Source organism: Xenopus laevis, chromosome 2L (genome assembly GCF_017654675.1).
Source record: "Xenopus laevis strain J_2021 chromosome 2L, Xenopus_laevis_v10.1, whole genome shotgun sequence".
In the NCBI taxonomy this organism is placed as follows: domain Eukaryota; kingdom Metazoa; phylum Chordata; class Amphibia; order Anura; family Pipidae; genus Xenopus; species Xenopus laevis.
In genome coordinates this window covers 121,827,818-121,851,856 of record NC_054373.1, presented here as the reverse complement: position 1 = coordinate 121,851,856, position 24,039 = coordinate 121,827,818, and the positions used below count along the sequence as shown (strand labels likewise).

Here is a 24,039-nt window from a genome sequence, read left to right as displayed (position 1 = left end):
TGTTTTGCGTTTAACCATTCCTGGGTGTTTTGGAAGCGTTCTTCGGATCACTGTCCTGCTGGTAGACCAGTGACCTGTGATGGAGACGCTGGGTTCTAATATTGCACTTCAAAATGCCTTAATCCCCAATCTCCTGATTTCACAATGCCACAGAGAGACTCAAGGTGTTAAGGAAAGCAAACCCAAATCACAAGCAAACCTCCTCTATATTTGAGTGTAGGGATGTCGTTCTTTGCTTTGAAGGCTTTTTCCCTCTCTAAACAATGAGATATTGTGATTTAGCAAAAGCTCTACCATTTCATCTGTTCAGAAGACATACTGCCAGACTGGAGACAAATTGTTTGTGTATGTTTGGCAAACTTCAGTCCTTCTTTCTTTTCTTTTTCTCTTGTGTCTCCAAACATAGCTCCTCTTACTTTAGTCAAATAGTCAAAGAGTTGAAATGTTTGTACCTTTGTAACAAAGGATCAGTAATTTGTCAATTGATTGACATGCTTTGACCAAAGCTTGAACAATTACACTTGAACAATATTCCAGCATAAGGTGGCGACTATATATTAACTGTGGGAAGCACATACAGTAGAACCCCAATTTTATGTTCACTAAGGGAGTTGCATCAAATGGTGTAAATTCTTGGTAAATATCGAAAAAGTGCAATTTGCTTATGTGGGACTGCAAAAAAAATAGGACATTGGTTCTGGGAATACATTAACTTGGGGGATGTAAAATCTGGGTTCTACTGTATTCATGCATATAACATAAAAGCATGTGTTATTCAGTACAGTGAGAACATTGGTTAAGGGTTTGAATTAAGAGAGAGGGCTTGCTTGATAACTGTATTTGATAAACCACAGCTGTGGAGAAGAGTATCCATAACAAACACCATGTCACTGCATTAAGCCAGGCACTGAGACTCTATCAGAGAGCTGCCTAACTTTGTATTGTGTTATTGTATTAAAATATTGTTTCCCATTATTACATTTTCAGGGCTTTTGATAATCTTTGTTTTTATTACTTACATAAAGTTCCATTCTAATCATTAGTGCAGTTAGTTATCTCATTGCCAGAACCATTCTGTGCAGCCATAATAGGCACTGTGCCATAATATCTACCACAACAGCAATAGGTCAGTATATATTTAGACAAGTATTGAAAGTTATTGTTATTTAAGCTTACCAAAAAATATGGCTATTGAAGTTATTTAATAAATGTGGACTGCCAACTTTAACATGGGGTAAAACAATATTTAAAGGGCCTGTCCATGAGCAATGTGTTAAATTATAAATATAGGAAACACACTTTAGGGAGGCCTGCACAGGATCAAAAAAGAAAATTAATAAACCAGTTTTATTATATCCATAATTTTGTTTAAATCTTGTTATAAGGGTGCATCTCCAAACTTGAAACAAAGCACAAAATCATTCAATTTGAAAAAAAATAGCATTTTTCTTTTTAGAAATCTAGCATTTATTAACACATTTATAAGAGATACATATATATTTACTTAAACTGCATTAATTAAACAGAAGCTCGACAAATAATATATACAGTATATATATTTTAGTCTAGACGCCTGACTGGAAATGTTCTTTGCACCACTGGTAGTCCTGCTATTAGCACAGAAGCCAGAGAGACATACAGTAAGGATTTTTTCTCTGTGCACAAATAAACAGTATTAAAACAGCTGGTTTTATATTTCCTCCAAATCTGCAGCCCAATACTGCGTGCATAAAGCCTGGAAATACATTAAACTGTAGTAAAGTGGAATTTAGTATCAGTAATATAATATAAGTACCTTAAGGGAAAAGTTATTCTGTACAAGTGGAAGTTTTCACATCTTGATGGAACACTGAATAAATCGGCCGATTTTTTAATATAAACCAATAAATATGGAATTTTAACTTTTTTTATACAAACCCTGGTGTGAATCTTTCTTTGCTATTTGGATAATTTTGCCAGTAAAGATAGCACCCAGGTATCGACCCAGTTAGAGATATATATTACGGTGTGCGTTAAGGACGTTTGGATTGTATATATACATATATACACACAGCTGGTTATACGAGTTTGCTTTTTGATCACCTTGCAGGTGGAATGTGGCCAATATTCTTAGACAAGCAACAGACTGCAGGAAAGGTTGCTTAGAATGGACCATTCTATAACATACTCAAAGTTAACTTAAAGGTGAACCACTCCTTTATGTTGCTCAAGGAGCAAAGTTCACCCGATCTTCCTTCCAAGTGTATTTAAGGATGTATGACTAACCGTCCAAAGTGGTTAGTGAGAAATGGAATTCCTGTGAAATATTTCCAGAAAGAAAATGTGCAGTGATCTTGTGTTTCATTAGGTAGTATAGCCTTTAGCGTTGTTCCTCCTTTTATACATGTCATACTGCAGGATGGCAACTGGTGAATGTATCAAAATATTGCTACCACAGATAAATTGCCCATTAGTTGAATGATTTTACCTCAATAACATGTAGCAGATGCAGGACCATTACCACAGAAAGCAGGTTGGAGTTGATTTATAAGACTTTAGAACTCCTGCTATTCCCGCATTGTTTTGTGTTACCTACTGAGCCTTCTGTATTTAGGTAGGATGCCCCAATCTTAGGGACCAGCTGCTGTAGCCTAAGTTCTTTTTCAGCAATATAAGTTATCAGTCAGTTTGTTACTAACTGGGATCTTCTGAAATGTTGGACTACATTCAAAAGATAACTGCAGACAATCATTTACAGCACCTACTTTTTGATTTGTTGGGTTTACTTTGTGCAAGGTTTACAGTCTCGTCAAGTCCACTTGCTTTTTTCTTAACAATCAGAGGTATGACCATATTAAAAACACCTTCAAAAAGAACATCAACATTGTATCCAGTCTTTGCACTCTGCAGCTGGGACAACGTTCTCATCAAGCATTTTATATTTCATAATTCTCTTGTAAAGAGCAAACGCATCTTCTAAATTAACTTGTCTGCGGATCTTGCTGGAGGTTCGAGGCCTTTCACCTTCGATGTCACTATCGGAGTTATAGTCTTCAGTGAGATCGATTTTGTTCCCCACCACAGCAAAGATACAGTCGTCACTAGCTGTGTCAGTCAGTCCCAAAAACCGGTCTTCTAGTTCCAGAAGGCTCTGCATGTTGCTAACATCATAGGTCAGGATTACTGCAGAGGCTGCTCTGCAATACATAGAACCCAGGCCATGAAATTGTTCCCGTCCTGAAAGGAGAGAAAATAAGACAATATAATCTTATTGTTTTGATGGTGCCACAGAACTGCCATCTTTCAAAAAGGGAACCATTTTGTATATTTATCCCCCCACACAGACATGTCATTGTCAAACATTGCAATGAAACCCTGCACTTTACATGACCAGGAGTAAAGAACAGTTTCCATAAATAAGAGTCAAATAAAGGACTTGAAAGTGAATACTTAAGACTTCTCCATAATGACACAGCACTAGTATCATGTGGGGGCTCCAAAATTTTGTAGCGACCTGAAATGGCTTGTTCACCTTTAAAGTACAAATGTTGTATGATGTAGAGAGTGACATTCTGAGAAAATTCATTTTCATTTTTTTTTATTTGTAGTTTAGCTTTTTATTCAGCAGTTGTCCAGTTTGCAATTTCAGCTAGAATACGAATAGGAGAGGGCCTGAATAGAAGGACAAGTAATAGTAGCAATAACAATACATTTCGAGTCAGAGGAAGAAGGCAAATAATTAAAAAAATATAAAAAAGAAAAAATGAAGGCCAATTGAAAAGGATAAATACAAAATATCTACTAATTTTGGTGCCAAACACTATGAATATTTCTTGGCAAATACCGCTTAAATGGGTACTGAGATTCCGTGTGCAAAAAGACTATTGCTACTAAGTCCCCATTAATACATATATTGGCAGCCAATTATTCTGTTTGCATGTGAACCGCTCACCCGTAAGTGATAGTGAACCGAGTGCATATACCCCGGATCCTGCTCCTAAGTTCACAGTGCCTTAAAAAGTATTAAGGGTAAATCGTCCAAAGGAACTTACCAGATTCAACGGGTGGCTCGGGTGCATCGCCCCAAGCCTGTAGCTGTAGGTGAGTCACAATCAATTTTCAAGAATAGACGAGCACTCCGTTTCCATCCGTATAGGTTAAAAGGTCATTTTTATTCCAACTTTGTTAAAAACATCAGATCCCTGACGCGTTTCGTATCAGCAGACTATGACTACGACTACGTATCTGCTGATAGTGCTCTATTCTTGAAAACCAGGAAAAGGATGCTTAGAATTACCAATTCTATAACATACTAAAAATGTACTTCTCAGCTATACAACTACCCCTTGAAGAGTCATAATGAAACTGGAATTCTGAGAAAAATGCTGCATGGGAAAGAAACATGAAATACGGAGTTCATTTTTGCAGATTTCTAATTTAAACTAATGATTAAATCAATCCATATTAAATAAGCTATTCCATCTGGGTGCTCCTAGGAAAGATTTAACATGTGAGTTTTTTCCATGCACAACATATAGCAATGCAACAACAGTCTAAAGTGCAGCGGCCTGAAGAACTGCTTGTGTTGTGAACTTCACTGAAACTGCCAGAGCTAATAATCTGCTAGTTTTATAGCTATTTCCATAGAGGTGTTGCCCTGTGACATGACACAAAGTGCCCATGGATATCTAGTCTAAAAGCTTGATTTAAATATTACTGTAAAAAAAGAGAAATTATTCAGCATTAAGGACAGATTTATTAAGGTTCGATTTGTGTTTTCCAAGATTTTGAGGTTTTTTTTTGGTCTGAACTCACATTTTCAGATAAAAAAAAAACTCACATTTTTTCAAGATTTATTTTATCCTGACCCTGGAAATAGCTTGAATCCGAAAATGCACCTAAATCTGAAAACTGTCAAGGTCATATAAGAGTCAATGACAGAGGTCCCTTGAGCCATTTGAAGATGTTAATAGCCTGCATGACGTGCAAGTTTTTTACGGAAGATTTTGACTAAAAACTTGAATGATTTTAAACGATTCAAGGGGTTTTTTTTCGCCTCAAACGCAATCAATTCGAGCTTTTGGGTTTCACAACTCGAACTCGCAGAATCAAGTTTTTTCCATTCGAGTTGTTTCTTGAATAAGATACCATTCGAGTTGTGAGTTTGAGTTCATTTGATATAAAAAACTAACATTTGACCTTTGATAAATAACCCCCTTAAATACTGAAAAGCAGAAATAAAAGCAGGAAGATCCAGTGAAATTAGATTTTCAGACATGAAACTGTAAAAGTGTCGCCATAAACATTTTCATGAAGTGCACATAGTGTGGGGAAGTGAAGCTTGGATTACTAAGCAGTTTTTACCACATTTAACTAGTTAATGCATTGTACTGCCCGAGACTGGGGGAGCAGGAAGTGCTTATATAAAGTCACTATATTAGAATAGATATAAATGGGGCAAAACAGTGAAATACTGCTATTTGCTAATGCAAAAGTATCACGTTAACTATTAAATTATACAAAGAAAATCATTACATAAAAACTACCTCAGTTCAAATTCACCATGCAGTGGAACCCCCATTTAAAGGAATAGTTCAGTGTGAAACTAAAAACTGGGTAAATAGATAAGCTGTGCAAAATAAAAAATGTTTCTAATATAGTTAGTTAGCCAAAAATGTAATGTATAAAGGCTGGAGTGACTGGATGTCTAATAAAACAGCCAGAATCCAACTTCCTGCTTTTCAGCTCTATAACTCTGAGTTAGTCAGCGACTTGAAGGGGGGGCCACGTGGTACATTTCTGTTCAGTGGGTTTGTAATTGATCCTCAGCATTCAGCTCAGATTCAAAAGCAACAGATATGACTCATGTGCCCCCCCCCCTCAAGTCTCTGATTGGTTACTGCCTGGTAACCAGGGTAACCAGTCAGTGTAAACCAAGAGAGCTGAAAAGCAGGAAGTAGTGTTCTGACTGACATGTTATACATGAAATCACTCTAGTCTTTATACATTACATTTTTGGCTAACTAACTATATTAGAAACATTTTTTATATTGCACAGCCTATTTACCCAGTTTTTATTTTTACACTGAACAATTCCTTTAACGTTTTTCAGGAGACTAAAAAATTTGTGAAATAATTATGTATGATATATAGGTGAAACCACAAAAAAAAAATTAAATAACGGGAAACTTAAAATCAACCAAAACTGGCTCTGAAATTATTCTTAATTGTTGTGAGATTTTTATAAGGTAATTTATTGCTATTACTGTATAACAAGTAACTTTTTTTTTAAATTCGGTATGTCCTGAATTCACAGGGAATGCTCTGAAAAGGAGACCCTAAAAAGTAGTCAGGTAGATGGGGGCCATCAGAGGCATGTAGCTTACAGTCATAACAATGTTATAACAACTATAAAATACTAAAATGTAATAATAGGTATGGAATCTTGCCTCTGGAATGCATGGGAGACATGGGTTTTCCCAATGAGTCTCTCTCAACTTACACTATGCCTTAGTGAAGGACAGGAAACCAAAGGTTTGGAATTGCTCTCCCATACATTCCTATGCAACCTGCTTGCACCTGCGGGTCAGGGAATTACTTCTGTAAATTGTATTAGCCAGCATGCTCTAGATTAGGGTGTGTAAAGGAAAAGGTGTATTGAAATATAAATCATGCGAGACAGAGCACGTCATTGAGGCTGAGAGGTAATCAACAGTCCACAGCCAGTGTAGAGTTTGTCAACATAACAGAGCTAGTTTCTGACCTCAAGCCAGCTCCACCCCCACATGGTACACAAATCCAGGTGATTGCTGAATAATCTTGGCAGGTTGACAGCTCTGACTTTGTACATGCTGGGTATTTACTACAGGACTATTACTAGTAGTGGAGCCCTATATTCCTGTACATCCATGTCCACCATCTGCCCTGTACACCCAGGATTATACATTGGTGCAATTATGTCCCAGTAATATGCCTCTTTTTGACCTGTCTCCTAATTTTGAAACTCTTGGACAAACTAAACCATATACTCATTCTGATGACCAACATAATACAAACAGTTATATGTCCTCATACTTATTTTCAGATGTCCATTGTTAAAGCACGCTGAAATGGAGACTGAACTGTACCAACACATGATATACTGTACAAACACCTAGAGCAGCAGCAACAAATGTATGCTATCATGGCAGCTATTACTTACAGTTAAAAACAAAAGCCACAAGTGTACAAACTATGTCCCATCTTTAAGGCGAGCCCTTTAAGGGAAGTCAGATGTTTATTAGGGATGCACAGAATTCACTATTTTGGGATTCAGCCAAACCCCAGAATCCTTTATAAAAGATTTGGTCAAATACTGAACCCTAATTTGCATAAGCAAATCAGGGCCAGGAAGGGTAAAAAGAGAACCATGCTCTGTGCATGCAATTAAAAAAATGTTTTAGTTCCTTGTATTGTGACAAAAAGTCATGTGAAGGAGACATATTGTGTAAAAAATAAGAATGTACCAGTGCATTATACTCATTTAGATATAGAAGAATTGTGCTTAAAAAAGTAGTGTTTCAGGCTGATTTATTGAATATTTCTGCAAAAACTCTACTAATACCTCCCTTCTCTTCCACTTCCTGCTCCCTGAATTCCCAGGCTGTGCAGAGGAGCCGGAGGCTCTCCGCTCACTGTACTGTGGGACAGGAACCAATCAGCAGCAAGCAGGACCTGATAGGGAACTGAAGCCTGTCTGTGCTTGTGTGACTTCAGGGCTGTGATTGGCTATCCCCCTCCTACTGTGCTTCTGGTAGGGGCCGTTAGGACACGCCCACCCCTCATTTGAAACAGGGACCAGTGAACATCGATAGGGAGCTCCAATAAAGGGTCTTTTTTTAAAGATAATATTAATTTTTAGCACCATGTAAAAGCAACATCAGATATTACTTATAATTGCCTACAAAATTAGGGTTTTTTCATTTATCCTATATGTCTCCTTTAAGGATCCGGATTCTATTCGGCTGAATCCGAATCCTGTTGATAAAGGCCGAATCCTGGATTCAGTGCATCCCTAACTTATATAAAGTTATAAACAGTGAGTCCCAGTTACACGCTGGTAGAAAGGCAAAACTAGGAGTAAACCACCTTTTCATAGAAATGACTTGGGAAGTGGGAAGCTTGGACCCCTGCAAAAGAGCTTGGACCCCTGCAAAAGAGCATATACAGTACCTGCATCATGCGATACACCTGCGATAGTTCCCCTTTAAGAAGAGTTGTATCATATCCTTGATTCTCCATTATATATGACATGACTGTCCAACTGAAGGCCTGCGGGCTATGCATGGGCCCCCTGTCTTTCCATTCCATTACTGTACTGTATATGATCCCACCATTTCAAATGTGCCCATAAATGGTGTATGATCTCCCCGCAGCTGCTTTCCATGGTTGTGTAGAATTATACCTGTATTTCCTTAACTCTCTGTTGGCAAGAGGTTTTTTTTTCTACAAAGGGACTAACATTTTATGTGTTTCTCATTTCACTATCAGTAACGTGTGGCATGCTTGGTATGATGGACCCAGAAAATTTGCTGTAAGAAACATTTGCTTTATTGTATGAAAAATGTGACATCAATGGCTCAGTGGAATTCCTTTAGCTTCAATGGTGTATTTCAAGTATTTTTGGCAACAAGATGAATCACCTGATTCAGGACATGAGAAATTTTCGAACCGCCACATGCAACGCAATTCTCATAAGTGTCCATACTTAAAGTTCCAAGCGAGTTTGGAGACCCGCACACCTCACACATCCCAGACAAATAATTTCTCCTGGTGCCCAGTGATAGAGGAATCGGCCACCTCACATCCAAGGTAAGAAGAAATTCACTGGCACACAGGATTATCAGCAGCAGGGCAAGCCCTTGCAATTTTATTAATGCAGTGTGCATTAATTGCATTAATAAAATTGCAAGGGCTTGCCCTGCTGCTGATATTCCTGTGTGCCAATGAATTTCTTCTTTCCATACTTAAAGTGACAACAGACATCATGTGTTCATCTTCTGATAACTGGCACAAAACTATTTGTTAAACTAGAAGTTCCCTTCATAGTCCAGTTAAAAGGGAACTAAAACAAACAGACGTGGCACTGAATGAGCTGGCTGCTGTTATGTAGAGTGCTCAGGAATTTGCTCTAGGACAGGGATGAAATGTCTAAATTTAAAAAAAAGTGTTTACAGTGAAAAGGAAAAAAAATCCCACAACCATTTTCATCCTGGGAAGGCCAGTCCAAGAAAAATTTTAAAACCCTCAAAATGAATACTTGAGAAACAGATAGTTTATACCAAATTAAGTGGCATATGAAAGAATCTTACCAAATTGGAATATATATTTAAGTAAATATTGCCCTTTTACATCTCTTACCTTGAACCACCATTTTGTGATGGTCTGTGTGCTGCCTCAGAGATCACCTGACCAGAAATACTACAACTCTAAAGGTGGCCATACAGGGGCTGATAAAAGCCGCCGACAGACCGAGTCGGCATCTTATTAGCCCGTGTATGGGGCCCCCCTACGGACTTCCCCGATCGAGATCTGACCGAAATCGGCCAGTTCTCGATGGACTCTTTATGAAACACAGAGGTTTTTTCAGTTGCTTTGGCTGCAGTATAAAGTTATACAAACGATTGTTTCCAAAATCAGCATAGCTATCAATACTGGTGAGAAATGCTACTGCATATTACTGCAAAAATCAGAAGAAAAAAAAAAAATTTTTTAGCAACTGGTTCCTTGACTGAGCTACAAACACATACACAGAAGATTTTCATGAACTGCCAGCGAATTGGTGTTGTGGGAGTGAATACCAAAGCATCTGACACCAAATGACTCTCCAGCCAGTATGTGTAACATGTACTATACAGCTCCCATTAGTCATCCATCAACAAAGACACCAGTGGTGGAGCTGCAGTAGGATGTTGGATATTTGTGAATGTAGGAAGATTTAGGGCAGGATTAACAAACAATGTAAGTAGTGTTTTGAGCAAAAGCAGTGACAACAGTATAATTTATTTTAAAGGAACAATTCAGTGTGAAAATAAAAACCGGATAAATAGACAGGCTGTCCAAAATAAAAATTGTTTCCAATAAGTAATCTGTAAAGTCTGGAGTGAGTGGATGTCTAACATAACCAAACACTACTTCCTGCTTTGCAGCTCTCTAACTCTGAGTTAGTCAGCGACTTGAAGGGGGGCCACATGGGACATATCTGTTCAGTGAGTTTGCAATTGATCCTTAGCATGCAGCTCAGAATCAAAAGCAACAGTTATATCCCATGTGGCCTCCCCTAAGTCACTGACTGGTTACTGCCTGGTAACCAATCAGTGGAAAACAAGAGAGCTGCAAAGCAGGAAGTAGTGTTCTGGCTATGATATTACACATCCACTCATTCCAGCCTTTATACATTACATTTTTAAAAACTCACTTTACACTGATGCACTCATATTCTAACACCTACATTTTTTTCAAAATGAATCAGTTAATAGTGCTGCCCCAGCAGAATTCTGCACTGAAATCCATTTCTCAAAAGAGCAAACAGATTTTTTTATATTCAATTTTGAAATCTGACATGGGGCTAGACATATTGTCAATTTCCCAGCTGCCCCAAGTCATGTGACTTGTGCTCTGATAAACCTCAATCACTCTTTACTGCTGTACTGCAAGTTGGAGTGATATCACCCCCTCCCTTCCCCCCCCCCAGCAGCCAAACAAAAGAACAATGGGAAGGTAACCAGATAACAGCTCCCTAACACAAGATAACAGCTGCCTGGTAGATCTAAGAACAACAACAACACTCAATAGTAAAAACCCATGTCCCACTGAGACACATTCAGTTACATTGAGAAGGAAAAACAGCAGCCTGCCAGAAAGCATTTCTCTCCTAAAGTGCAGGCACAAGTCACATGACCAGGGGCAGCTGGGAAATTGATAAAATGTCTAGCCCCATGTCAGATTTCAAAATTGAATATAAAAAAATCTGTTTGCTCTTTTGAGAAATGGATTTCAGTGCAGAATTCTGCTGGAGTAGCACTATTAACTGATTCATTTTGAAAAAAATGTTTTTTCCCATGACAGTATCCCTTTAATTACAAGCAGGCATAGTTCCTGCAGCGCTCCCCCTTTTGCCGGGCGGGTCCGGGTGCAACTGCCCCGGGCCTTTCGCTTAATTTAATACGTGCAATTTGTATTAATGGTTGACAGGTCACTCACAGCTCCAGGTCTCTGGTCCGGGTGCGATGCCCTGAACCCGCAGCTTTGGGAGAATTTTATACTCTTGCAGCATGCACTCAGCGGATCAGTAGACAGCGGTGACAAAAAGCGTTAGGAGGATTGTCTGGTAAGTAAAAATACTTTTAACTTCACGCTGCAAGGGTATTGTAAAACAAAAAAAAACAAAAAAAAACATTGGCTTGGGGTACTTTTCCTTTAAATGTCAACCCACCATCTTCACAGAATTCCCCAGTATCCCTTGCGACTGTCCATGACCATTCACACCAAAGCATAGTAAAATTTCCGATGTTCATACAATGGCATGAGAATGGAAGGATGGAAGTACCCCAAGCCAGTGCATTTTTTACAGAATAAGATTTACAGAAAAAGACCTAGAGGCAAGCATGATCGCACATCAGTCATTAGTTTAGTTAGCTAAAGGGGATTTTTTTTAAACGGCTTGTAAAAAAAGAAATGCAATTACATTGCAACATTTCCATATATATATTCTGCAATGGACACTACCAGTGTCAACAAATTGCTAAAAGAAGTTACTGAGCACTTGGCATCATTATTGCCCAGTAATTTAAAATGGGAAAAACAAATGTTTATATTCAAAAAGGGAAGGACAGACATTTTATTTCTTTCCATTCATAAGGGGAACTGATACCATATAGGCAACTAAATCATACCTCCCAATTGTCTCTTTTTCGGAGGGACAGTCCCTCTTTTGACAGCTCAACCTGCAGTCCCTCATTTGTACAGGAAAGTCCATATTTTTTCTGCACTTAACAGCCAGAAAAAGAAACAAAGTTTCTCACTTAATTGGCTTTTAGCAGAGCACAGAACAGCTAACAGGTGCAAATAAGATACTTTGTAACAATTTTGAGACACAAAAAAAAACAGTTTAGATAAGGAGAAATATTTTTAAACTTTCCTTACCTGCCAAATTTTGTTAAATGAACATGGAAATTAGGGGGTGTGGTCACAGAAATGTTGGGAGGTATGAACTAAATATATGTAACAAAATGCAGCAAGAAATAATTGCATACCATACATGAACAACTACTGAAAATGAGCCACAGCACACAAAACAAGACTTAAAAACAGTAAATAATATTCCTGTCATGCTTCACATCTACCCTGGGCCACTGCTATGGAAAGTGTCTTTCCATTTCATTGATGGAATCATGACAATAAAAAAAAAGCTTGTGGTGTAAATTAAATTTTCAATGTAAAATATTTGTTTTTTTGTTGGTGCTACAAACTCAGCCTCCATGTTGTCTGGAAAAGGATAAGCATATAAAAGTAAATGCCAGTGGAAAAAGTATAAGGGCACCCAGGGGCACTGCTGCAATGAGGTGAGTAACTTGCCTCAGGAAGCAGTTACTAGGGGCAAAAAAGGCGCTCTTTGTAACTTCAAGAGTGAAAATTCCATTTTTAAATCTGAATTTCAGCTCTTTTAGTGCAGAGAACACAATTGCTCTCTCTGCACTAGCGATGTGGTGGCCTCAGGAGCCACAGGGGAAGATTTGCACCCAAAAACACACACTTTCATGGCTAAAATATACCTGTGTGAGCACTGACAGGCAGACTGTTAGTGCTAATTACACAGGGCAGATGGCAATGGATAATAAAGGAATGGCATAATTCTAAAATATTATTTCAAGATAAATTTGCATTTAAAGGGATACTGTCATGGGAAAACATGTTTTTCTCAAAATGAATCAGTTAATAGTGCTGCTCCAGAAGAATTCTGCACTGAAATCCATTTCTCAAAAGAGCAAACAGATTTTTTTATATTCAATTTTGAAATCTGACATGGGGCTAGACATTTTGTCAATTTCCCAGCTGCCCCTGCCACTATTCCTCTCTCAGCAACTGTTTCTCTTCATTCTGTCTTCATGCAGCAGTTGGGTGTGAGATGAATGATCCAATATATCTTATAGGGGGGCTTCCTTTCCTATCAGATGTATTAGAGCTCACTCAAATAACTGATTCCAGTACAAACAAAATAATTGCCTTTTGCACAAATTCTGCATGTAGAGAGACAGGATTTCTGGTGATTTTAATAGAGTGAGCTCTAATACATCTTCTAGGTAAAAGGAGCCCCCTATTAGATATATTGGGTCAACTCTTGAATGAAGACAGAATAAAGAGAAACAGATGCTGAGAGAGCAAGTGAAGATAAACTTGATTATTTCAGAAACAGTACATTGATTGTATTTATAAAGTTTCTAATTTCAGTATGCTGAAGCTAATATTACATTTTCACAATAGTTCCCCTTTAATGTGGATTCTTTCTGTTTTTTTCTCAGCAGTAGTTACTAATAATCTTCTGCTGTTAAAGGCATAAAAGCAACACTAATATACTCTCTCCGAATTCAGAATTAAACTCTGTACAACAGCAACCGTTCTCCAGCCTGTCTTAGTATCTGGTTGCTAGGGTCCAAATTACCCTAGCAACCATGCATTGATTTGAATAAGAGACTGAAAAATAAATAGGAGAGGCCTGAATAGGAAGATGAGTAATAAAAAGTAACAATAGCAATCCATTTGTAGCTTTACAGAGCATTTGTTTTAGATGGAGTCAGTGACCCCTATTTGAAAGCTGGAAAGAGTCAGAAGAAGGAAAATACTTCAAAACTATACAAAATAGATAATGAAGACCACTCAAAAAGTTGCTTAAAATGTGGACCACCCCTTCGAGCTGCTTCCTCGAGTAACACTATAAAAAGGAATACGATACTACACTGAAATACAAACCTGCACCTAACTGCTATAGAAAAGTCACAGTACCATTGTCCTTGTTAATACCCACTAGCCAATACAAAAATACCAGCAGTGTATATATATATATATATATATATATATATATATATATATATATATATATATATACGGTATATAATAAAGTAATAATAAACTGCGATGTTACTGAGTGTGTGAGTGTCCAAAACACACCTACAGGGCCACATTTCCAGGCTACTCACTACTGAATTTGATAGGCCAGGAAATAAACAAATTAGTCATACTGCAGACTGTTGGATTTCCTTGCATAGTCACCACTTTGTATTTAGGTTAGAAGTGTGTCATTAGAGCCTGATCAGCTGCTGCTGAACTACAACTTGCCATGAATACCATCTGATAGGACTAAACACAGATCATTTAAGTTGAACAAGAGTTGAAAAGTGACATATGCGCCCTGATCAAGGTAAGCCTTTAGAGACTAGCCATACTGTTAACTAGATCACTTGATCAGGATTGCCAAGAAGAGAGTTTCCCCTAAAGGAAAGAGATGTGCGAGAATAAATAAGAAGGCTTCATCTGTTAAATTTCAAGAGTTCTCACCTTAAGAAACTGTTTATTTCCATTAGATGATACCTTTAAGAAAGTTTAGGGGATTGTGAAATCTGGGCAGCCCTGAACTAAGCATTTTAAGTGCTGCAATTTACAGTGTAAATACAGTAATTTTAGCCAATTAGCTCAAATACATGGACTTTTTTTTTTGGTTACAGTTGATATATTTTTGAGCCACGGCAGGAAAGTAAATTTACAGGTCTAAAAGCTATATTTTATTTACTTTTCCAGTTAATTTTTTATCTGTCAGCCAGACATCCGTGTTGGAGTCTATGAGCTACATGCTAATGAATAACACTGAACTGTATTTTGTATGTATGCTTTTTTACTTAAAGAAGGGGTAGCTCATCTTTAAAATAAATTATAGTATGATGTAGACAGAGAGATTTTAGTATACATGTTTATGGTTTATTGTTCAACAGCTCTCTAGTTGATAATTTCAGCATTTACCAGGTTGCTAGCATTTACCCTAGCAACCAGTCAGTGGTAATAGTAGCAAAAAGTAACAATCATAATAATAATAATAATAATAATAATAAAGCTGTAACTGGACACCTGTTTTTTTTTTTGGCTACAACCTATAAAAATTAAAAATGACCAATTGGAAAGTTGCTAAGAATAGGACAAAGTTAAAAGTTAACTTTTAAGTTTAGAGCTGCATTTAAGGGTAGAACTACACGAGCGCTTTTGTAGGATGGTATCGGATCGACAAAATGCATCCTACAAGTCTGATGTTGTTGTGTGGGTTAAAATACAATAGGACTGATACAAAAATCGGATGCGTAAACTACAACTACATTTTCCATCCGACATGACACGACTGTCGGTTGTGAATGCTGCATGCTGCTTCTTCATCCGACAAGATAAAAACGGATGGTGTCTGAAACTCTTTTTTTCCTCATTGAAATATATAGTGTAAACGCATGAACTAAAGACTCCATCCGACTTATCTGATCTGACTTAACATTCTAGCCTAGGGGCATCAGATTTTGTAGCATCCTACAAAAGCTTGTGCTGTTGCGTGGTGTTACGCAGCGTAGCGTGGTGTTGCATGGAGGATCAGATAAAATCTGACCCACAAAATCTGATGAAAAATGCTTGTGTAGTTCTACCCTTAGGGTAGGACTCCACGAGCATTTTTGTTGCGATCCGACATGCTGCGACAAAACGCATGCGACAAAAATAAGATAATTAATAGAATTGTCGCAGTGTTGATCCGATGCGACACGACTGTCGGATGCAGACGCATCGTGCAGCGTCTGCATCTGGCAGTCGTGTCGGATCAACGCTGCCACACCATGTGAAATTCTATTACTTACCTTATTTTTGTCACAGCACGTTGGATCGCGACAAAAATGCTTGTGGAGTCCTACCCTTAGTGTCAAGAACAGCATTTAAAGGTATGGAATAATGGTGTGTACAAGGAAGGTTTGGGGGCCAATGTGGACTGCCATCTGTTTATCTGGTGCCAAAATATATTTTAGCAGTAAGTTGGGTATAGGAAGAATACTGGAGCAGAAATGTTCTTAATGTGTTGCAGGTACATGCAGCCTCCAGGGCCTACCATCTGTTTACTATTTGGCAGTGACCTTTACACCCTGTCGGATTTGTGTTGCTAAAACCTGGTATGACACCTGACAAATGAACTGCAACTCAGAAAGGTTTTAAATTACTGTGTGTTTACCTACCAAATTAAAACATACACGTATGTGTGTGTGTTAGCATGATGCATTCTTTTGGACCCTCATTAACAGATTACATAGCATAAACAGTCAAAAGAAAAAACTGAACAGCACTCTGGAATGTAACTAATGCAAATGGAGAAACTACTGTATACATGACAATAATATGGCAGTGTCTTGTAGCTTTTAGGTTACCTGCAGTATCCCATATGGAGATGTTGTAGGGCCCCCATTGTTTAAGATAGAAAGCTCCGCCGACTGTGCTTACAGTGTCTTGAAACCTTCTCTCCATATACCTGTGCAGTAGGGAGGTCTTTCCCACATTCATGTCCCCGAGCAACACAACCTTCAGGTCTGGCTTCTTCATGCTGTGGGTGGAGAAGACACAGAATGGCCAAAATCAGCAAAGGCAGAACTGGTTTTAATTCCTACAGTCCTATTTCTGCTCCTTGCAGCTTCAGCTGGGACAACTTTTGGTAAAACATTATTGCTAAGGGTCCTTTTCCACCCTCAGTCTATTAACTGAACTGATTTCCTTTTCTTAGCCACACAGCACTGAAGCCTGCTACTTCTGCTCTGCTCACCGCATAATTTACAGAACTTAGAAACTTAGCACAGCAGGGAATAGACTGCTGCTACAGGAAGCCTTTCCTTTCAACTCCTCCTTTCCCTCCAGCTCCTCCTTTCACATACACCTCCTTCTCTTGTCCCGGCGAGCGTGTGACTCACAAACCCACTCAGCAAAAACAATCATTGTTCTGTCTGTCAGCATGGGTGAAGGGTCAGGTCATACAGTACTTCTTTATTGCCAGGATGTGTTTATCTTTCTAGTTGTTCATTTGTTTCAATCAACTGTATTTTAATTCATCTGAAAATCTGCAATGTATACAACGGATACATGAGTCAGTTCAAAGAAAGCGGTAGGCCATTCTGCAAATTAGACAAGATTAATAATAACTTATTTCTGCTGTACTAAAACATTTAGGCATTTACATTTTTGTATTTTATTGGGCATAATGGTTACTTTAATAAAATGTGGAAAGAATGCATGTGCAAGGCTTAATGGAGTCGTTCACCTGAGTTAATGTTTAGTGTGATGTAGAGAGTAGTATTCTGAGACAATTTGTAACTGGTTTTCATTTTTTATCTGTGATTTTTGAGTCATTTAGCTTTTCGTTCAGCAGCTCTCCAGTCTGAAATTTTAGTGAATTACCCTAGCAACCATGCAGTGATTTCAATAAGAGGCTGGAATATGAATAGGAGAGGCCTGAATAGAAAGAGGAGTAAAAGTAGCAACAACAAGAAATGTGTAGCCTTAGGGCAGAGACACGCGGTCAGATTCGGGGAGATTAGTCGACCGGCGACAAATCTCCTTTTCTTCAGGGCGAGTAATCTCCCAGAACTGCCTTCCCGCCGGCTAGAATGAAAATCACTGGTGGGATGGCACTCGGAGAGCTTTGTTTTCCGAAGTCGCCCGAAGTGTCCTCGTGAGGCAAACTAAGCGATCCAAGTGCCATCCCGCCCCGCGATTTGCATTGTAGCTAGCGGGAAGGCAGTTCAGGGAGATAAATGGGAGATAAATCGCCTCGAAGAAGAGATTTGTTGCTGGTCGACTAATCTGCCAGAATCTGACCGTGTGTCTCTGCACTTACAGAGCATTTGTTTTTAGATGGGGTCAGTGGAAAGCTGGAAAGAGTCAGAAGAAAAGGGCAAATCATTAAAAAAAACTATAAAAATAAATAAATGATGACCCATTGAAAAGTTGCTTAGAATTAACCATTCTATAACATGCTAAAAATTAACTTAAAGGTGAACCTCCCCTTTAAGGCTGGTTGTTGCAACGAGTTAGTGCAGTGACACAGCTGAACAGTAGCAGTTGCCACCAATAATAAACAGTAATAAGTAAGATAAATGACTTCTTTAATACTACCCCATTCCCAGAATAACAGGGTGGGTTAACCATGCACCTGCTCTCTGAAAGAATACTTAGCTCAGGGATCTGCAATATCAGGCTTTCAGCTGTTGCATCTAGTGACCTGCATGTGCTTATAGGGAATTCCAAGAATTATAGTTCAGCAACAGCTGATAAGCAACAGGTCTGCTGCAAACCCGTATTCTAGACAGAAAGGGAGAGTGTGAATGTGTAAGGAGATTGCAGGAAGCAGTGAAACCTGCAAACCAAGTTATGACAGTATAGTACTGCTCCTCTGTGTCACATTCATCATTGTAATCTCCACTAACTGCACTGCCGTGTTTTCGAAAGCATGGGTTTCCACTGCTGGCTTAGAAACTGGACAGTTGTGAGGTCTCCCTGGAGGTTTCCCTTCCACCCCTCAATATTTCAGCGTATCTAAAAAAAAAAAAAAAAAATATCCCGGTTTTAAGTGTATAGCGACGTCATTACGCTATATGCGCATGCGCGGCGACGTCGCCCAAAGACCCACTCCCACAATCCCCCCGACTACATTGACAGCTCTGAAGCTGACTGACAACATGAACATAGCACCAACTGGAGAAGGGTTATTATTGGTGCCAGTTTCTATTCTGGCGGTAATAAACCTGCAGAGAAACATTGTGTGCTGAAAATAGGAAGTAACAGGTCTGTCCGTGTTATTGGCTCTTCCATAGTTCCCATCCTCTGAAAGGACCGTCCCTCTAGTGGATAGGAAATAGTCGATTCACTTGGCAGTGAGCTAATTCCTATCCCTAGAAAGGACCTAATCCCTCTAGTGGTGAGGTACCAGAACAGGATAGGAATTAGACCATTCTATATAGAAGCGACTAGTTCCTATCCTCAGAAAGGACCGTCCCTCTAGGATTGGAAAAAGACGATTCATATGGCAGTGAGCTAGTTCCTATCCCTAGAAAGGACTTAAATGCCTCTAGTGGTGAGGTACCAGGAAAGGATAGGAACTAGCCCTTTCATTTATGAACAAGCTAATTGCTATCCTGTCTAAGGACCTTTTCCAACAGTACAGGGACCATCTGTATTAGACAAAAACCTGAAAGGTCCAGTAAAGGGATAGAAAATAGCCCATTCATATATGAACAAGCTAATTCCTATCCTGACTAAGGACCTTCTCTAATAGTACATTAACCATCTGTATTAGGCAAAAACCTGAAAGGTCCAGTGAAGGGATAAGAACTAGTCAGCTCATATATGAACAAGCTAATTCCTATCCTGTCTAAGGACCTTCTCTAATAGTACATTAACCATCTGTATTAGGCAAAAACCTGAAAGGTCCAGTGAAGGGATAAGAACTAGTCAGCTCATATATGAACAAGCTAATTCCTATCCTGTCTAAGGACCTTCTCTAATAGTACATTAACCATCTGTATTAGGCAAATACCTGAAAGGTCCAGTAAAGGGATAGGAACTAGTCAGCTCATATATGAACAAGCTAATTCCTATCCTGTCTAAGGACCTTCTCTAACTTTGGTGGGACCATCTGTATTAGGCAAAAACCTGAAAGGTCCAGTAAAGGGATAGGAAATAGCCCATTCATATATGAACAAGCTAATTCCTATCCTGTCTAAGGACCTTCTCTAACATTAGAGGAACCATCTGTATTAGGCAAAAACCTGAAAGGTCCAGTAAAGGGATATGAAATAGCCCATTCATATATGAACAAGCTAATTCCTATCCTGTCTAAGGACCTTCTCTAACATTAGAGGAACCATCTGTATTAGGCAAAAACCTGAAAGGTCCAGTAAAGGGATAGGAAATAGCCCATTCATATATGAACAAGCTAATTCCTATCCTGCCTAAGGACCTTCTCTAACATTAGAGGGACCATCTGTATTAGGCAAAAACCTGAAAGGTCCAGTAAAGGGATAGGAACTAGTCAGCTCATATATGAACAAGCTAATTCCTATCCTGTCTAAGGACCTTCTCTAATAGTACATTAACCATCTGTATTAGGCAAATACCTGAAAGGTCCAGTAAAGGGATAGGAACTAGTCAGCTCATATATGAACAAGCTAATTCCTATCCTGTCTAAGGACCTTCTCTAATAGTACATTAACCATCTGTATTAGGCAAATACCTGAAAGGTCCAGTAAAGGGATAGGAACTAGTCAGCTCATATATGAACAAGCTAATTCCTATCCTGTCTAAGGACCTTCTCTAACTTTGGTGGGACCATCTGTATTAGGCAAAAACCTGAAAGGTCCAGTAAAGGGATAGGAAATAGCCCATTCATATATGAACAAGCTAATTCCTATCCTGTCTAAGGACCTTCTCTAACATTAGAGGAACCATCTGTATTAGGCAAAAACCTGAAAGGTCCAGTAAAGGGATAGGAAATAGCCCATTCATATATGAACAAGCTAATTCCTATCCTGCCTAAGGACCTTCTCTAACATTAGAGGGACCATCTGTATTAGGCAAAAACCTGAAAGGTCCAGTAAAGGGATAGGAACTAGTCAGCTCATATATGAACAAGCTAATTCCTATCCTGTCTAAGGACCTTCTCTAATAGTACATTAACCATCTGTATTAGGCAAATACCTGAAAGGTCCAGTAAAGGGATAGGAACTAGTCAGCTCATATATGAACAAGCTAATTCCTATCCTGTCTAAGGACCTTCTCTAACTTTGGAGGGACCATCTGTATTAGGCAAAAACCTGAAATGTCCAGTAAAGGGATAGGAAATAGCCCATTCATATATGAACAAGCTAATTCCTATCCTGTCTAAGGACCTTCTCTAACATTAGAGGGACCATCTGTATTAGGCAAAAACCTGAAAGGTCCAGTAAAGGGATAGGAAATAGCCCATTCATATATGAACAAGCTAATTCCTATCCTGTCTAAGGACCTTCTCTAATAGTACATTAACCATCTGTATTAGGCAAAAACCTGAAAGGTCCAGTAAAGGGATAGGAACTAGTCAGCTCATATATGAACAAGCTAATTCCTATCCTGTCTAAGGACCTTCTCTAATAGTACATTAACCATCTGTATTAGGCAAATACCTGAAAGGTCCAGTAAAGGGATAGGAACTAGTCAGCTCATATATGAACAAGCTAATTCCTATCCTGTCTAAGGACCTTCTCTAATAGTACATTAACCATCTGTATTAGGCAAATACCTGAAAGGTCCAGTAAAGGGATAGGAACTAGTCAGCTCATATATGAACAAGCTAATTCCTATCCTGTCTAAGGACCTTCTCTAACTTTGGAGGGACCATCTGTATTAGGCAAAAACCTGAAAGGTCCAGTAAAGGGATAGGAAATAGCCCATTCATATATGAACAAGCTAATTCCTATCCTGTCTAAGGACCTTCTCTAACATTAGAGGGACCATCTGTATTAGGCAAAAACCTGAAAGGTCCAGTAAAGGGATAGGAACTAGTCAGCTCATATATGAACAAGCTAATTCCTATCCTGTCTAAGGACCTTCTCTAATAGTACATTAACCATCTGTATTAGGCAAAAACCTGAAAGGTCCAGTAAAGGGATAGGAACTAGTCAGCTCATATATGAACAAGCTAATTCCTATCCTGTCTAAGGACCTTCTCTAACAGTACATTAACCGTCTGTATTAGGCAAAAACCTGAAAGGTCCAGTAAAGGGATAGGAACTAGTCAGCTCATATATGAACAAGCTAATTCCTATCCTGTCTAAGGACCTTCTCTAACATTAGAGGGACCATCTGTATTAGGCAAAAACCTGAAAGGTCCAGTAAAGGGATAGGAACTAGTCAGCTCATATATGAACAAGCTAATTCCTATCCTGTCTAAGGACCTTCTCTAATAGTACATTAACCAGCTGTATTTGGCAAATACATGAAAGGTCCAGTAAAGGGACAGAAAGTAGTCCATTCATTTATGAACAAGCTAATTCCTCTCCTGTCTAAGGACCATCGCTAACAGTATATGAACCATTTGTATTGACCAATTATGTGACAGGTGCAGTAAAGGGATCAAATTCCTATCCTATCTAAGGACCTTCTCTAACAATACAGGGACCATCTGTATATGGGCAAATACCTGAAAGGTCCAGTAAAGGGATAGGAACTAGTCAGTTTATAAATGAACAAGTTAAATCCTATCCTGTCTAAGGACCCTCTCTAACAGTACAGGAACCATCTATATTAGGCAAACACCTGACAGGTCCAGTATCGGCATAGAAACGATTCAGTTCATATAAGAACCAGCTAATTCCGATCCTGTCTAAGGACCTTCTCTAACTTAGTACAGGGACAAGCTGTAATAGGCAAATACCTGACAAGTCCAGTAAAGGGATAGAAACTAGTCCATTAAATCATGCACCAGATACTTCCTTCCAGTTAAGTGACCACCTTAACCTTATTAATGTAAGTTTTTTTAACAACAGTTTAATGTTTTCTGAGATACAGTAAAAGCCTACTGCTGACAAGTTGCTATGGTAACTGTACCTGGGCAAACGTCTTTTTTTACATAATTATTGCATAAATAACATAAATAGCCTATTAATGGTAAATATGGCATAATGAATGGTATGTGTATAAACAAGCCATGAAACTTCTCACATCCTGCCTGGAGTTGAATTAATACTTTGGTATTTTCATGTTGTCTGTAGTAACTCTACTCAATATGAGCAGACAGCTAAGGGCATTGTTCACTGCTATTGCTATCCCTTTATTTGAAAGTAGGCATACATTTTTCTCCCAATACTAATCTGGCCATAGGTTATCAGTGTAAGGTATTAGTTTGGCTGTATGAGTTCCTGCTCTGCACTGAATCATTGCCTTTTATAGTCAACCATGCTTGCTCCTAGGTGCTCTTAATACTACTTTGCTGGTTCACTGATTTCTGATCCTTCTTGGTTCTGACCCAAGCTTTTTTGAGACCTTGAGTTTGCCTCACAATTCTGCTCCTGTGATCTGGTTCTGACAAGGCCTGTCTGACTACATCCAGCTCCTTACTAGAGTTCCCAGAGTATATATACTTGGCTCCCTTGCCTGCCCCAGTGGGGGTACTGGATTCTTGTACAGTAGGTCCTGGTGATAACCAAGTAGTTGGGGCCTGGCCCAAATCCAAAAGTGGTTATAGGCAGAATAGCAAGTCTAGACAAGATTCTCATCACTCCCCTGGAGTTTGGGTTTGCCATGCATGATAACACTCTTAAAAAGTCCATATCATACAGGAGGCAATATATTTTGAACCTACTACTAAATAAGAGGCTCATGTATTAACACTGTGCAAATTTGTCCAAGGGTAGAAACTCATAGAAACCAATCAGTTAGTGGCTTTTTATAGCCAACTGCAGCTAAAATGACTTGTCTCTGTTGCCCTCTGAGTGCACCAATTAAGCTTCTTGTTTTTCCAAAGAACCTCCTGATTGTGTATTGTATTTGTGTAAAGTATCTTAAGTTTACTATACTGCATATACACTGGTCTTATCATAAAAACCTAAAATTGTTGCTCTGATAGAATATGTTCCTCAGCCTGTGTTGTTTACTGGGCCAGAGAAAATTTTATTCTTTTGCGTTTCCTATATATTTTACCAAAACAAATTTCCTTATTCTTTTAAAAACGTAACTTTTCCACATTTTTCACTGTAATAATAAATGCAAAGATCATATTTAATTTTTTTATTTTGATAAAATCCCAGGTCCCAAGCATTCAACATCATAGATCTCATACCTGATCCTATGCCAATTATCAAATATTAGATCCCATACCAAATAGTAAGATAAAGAACAAACAATGTAAATAGGTATAAATAATATAGAAAATAGCAAATAATCATTTGAATATTAAACAGGAATATAAAACACTAGCCCATGTTTTTA

The 24,039-nt window shown here is 38.5% G+C and overlaps 1 protein-coding gene across 1 annotated transcript; it reads right to left on the bottom strand.

The window, feature by feature from the left end:
* Positions 1-1,449: 1,449 nt before the first annotated feature.
* Positions 1,450-16,921, bottom strand: rab20.L (RAB20, member RAS oncogene family L homeolog). The gene is given in 3 exon segments (NM_001092553.1): positions 1,450-2,881; positions 2,883-3,216; positions 16,458-16,921. Coding segments are annotated over 3 exon segments (660 nt in total). The 5' UTR covers positions 16,630-16,921; the 3' UTR covers positions 1,450-2,727.
* Positions 16,922-24,039: the final 7,118 nt, after the last annotated feature.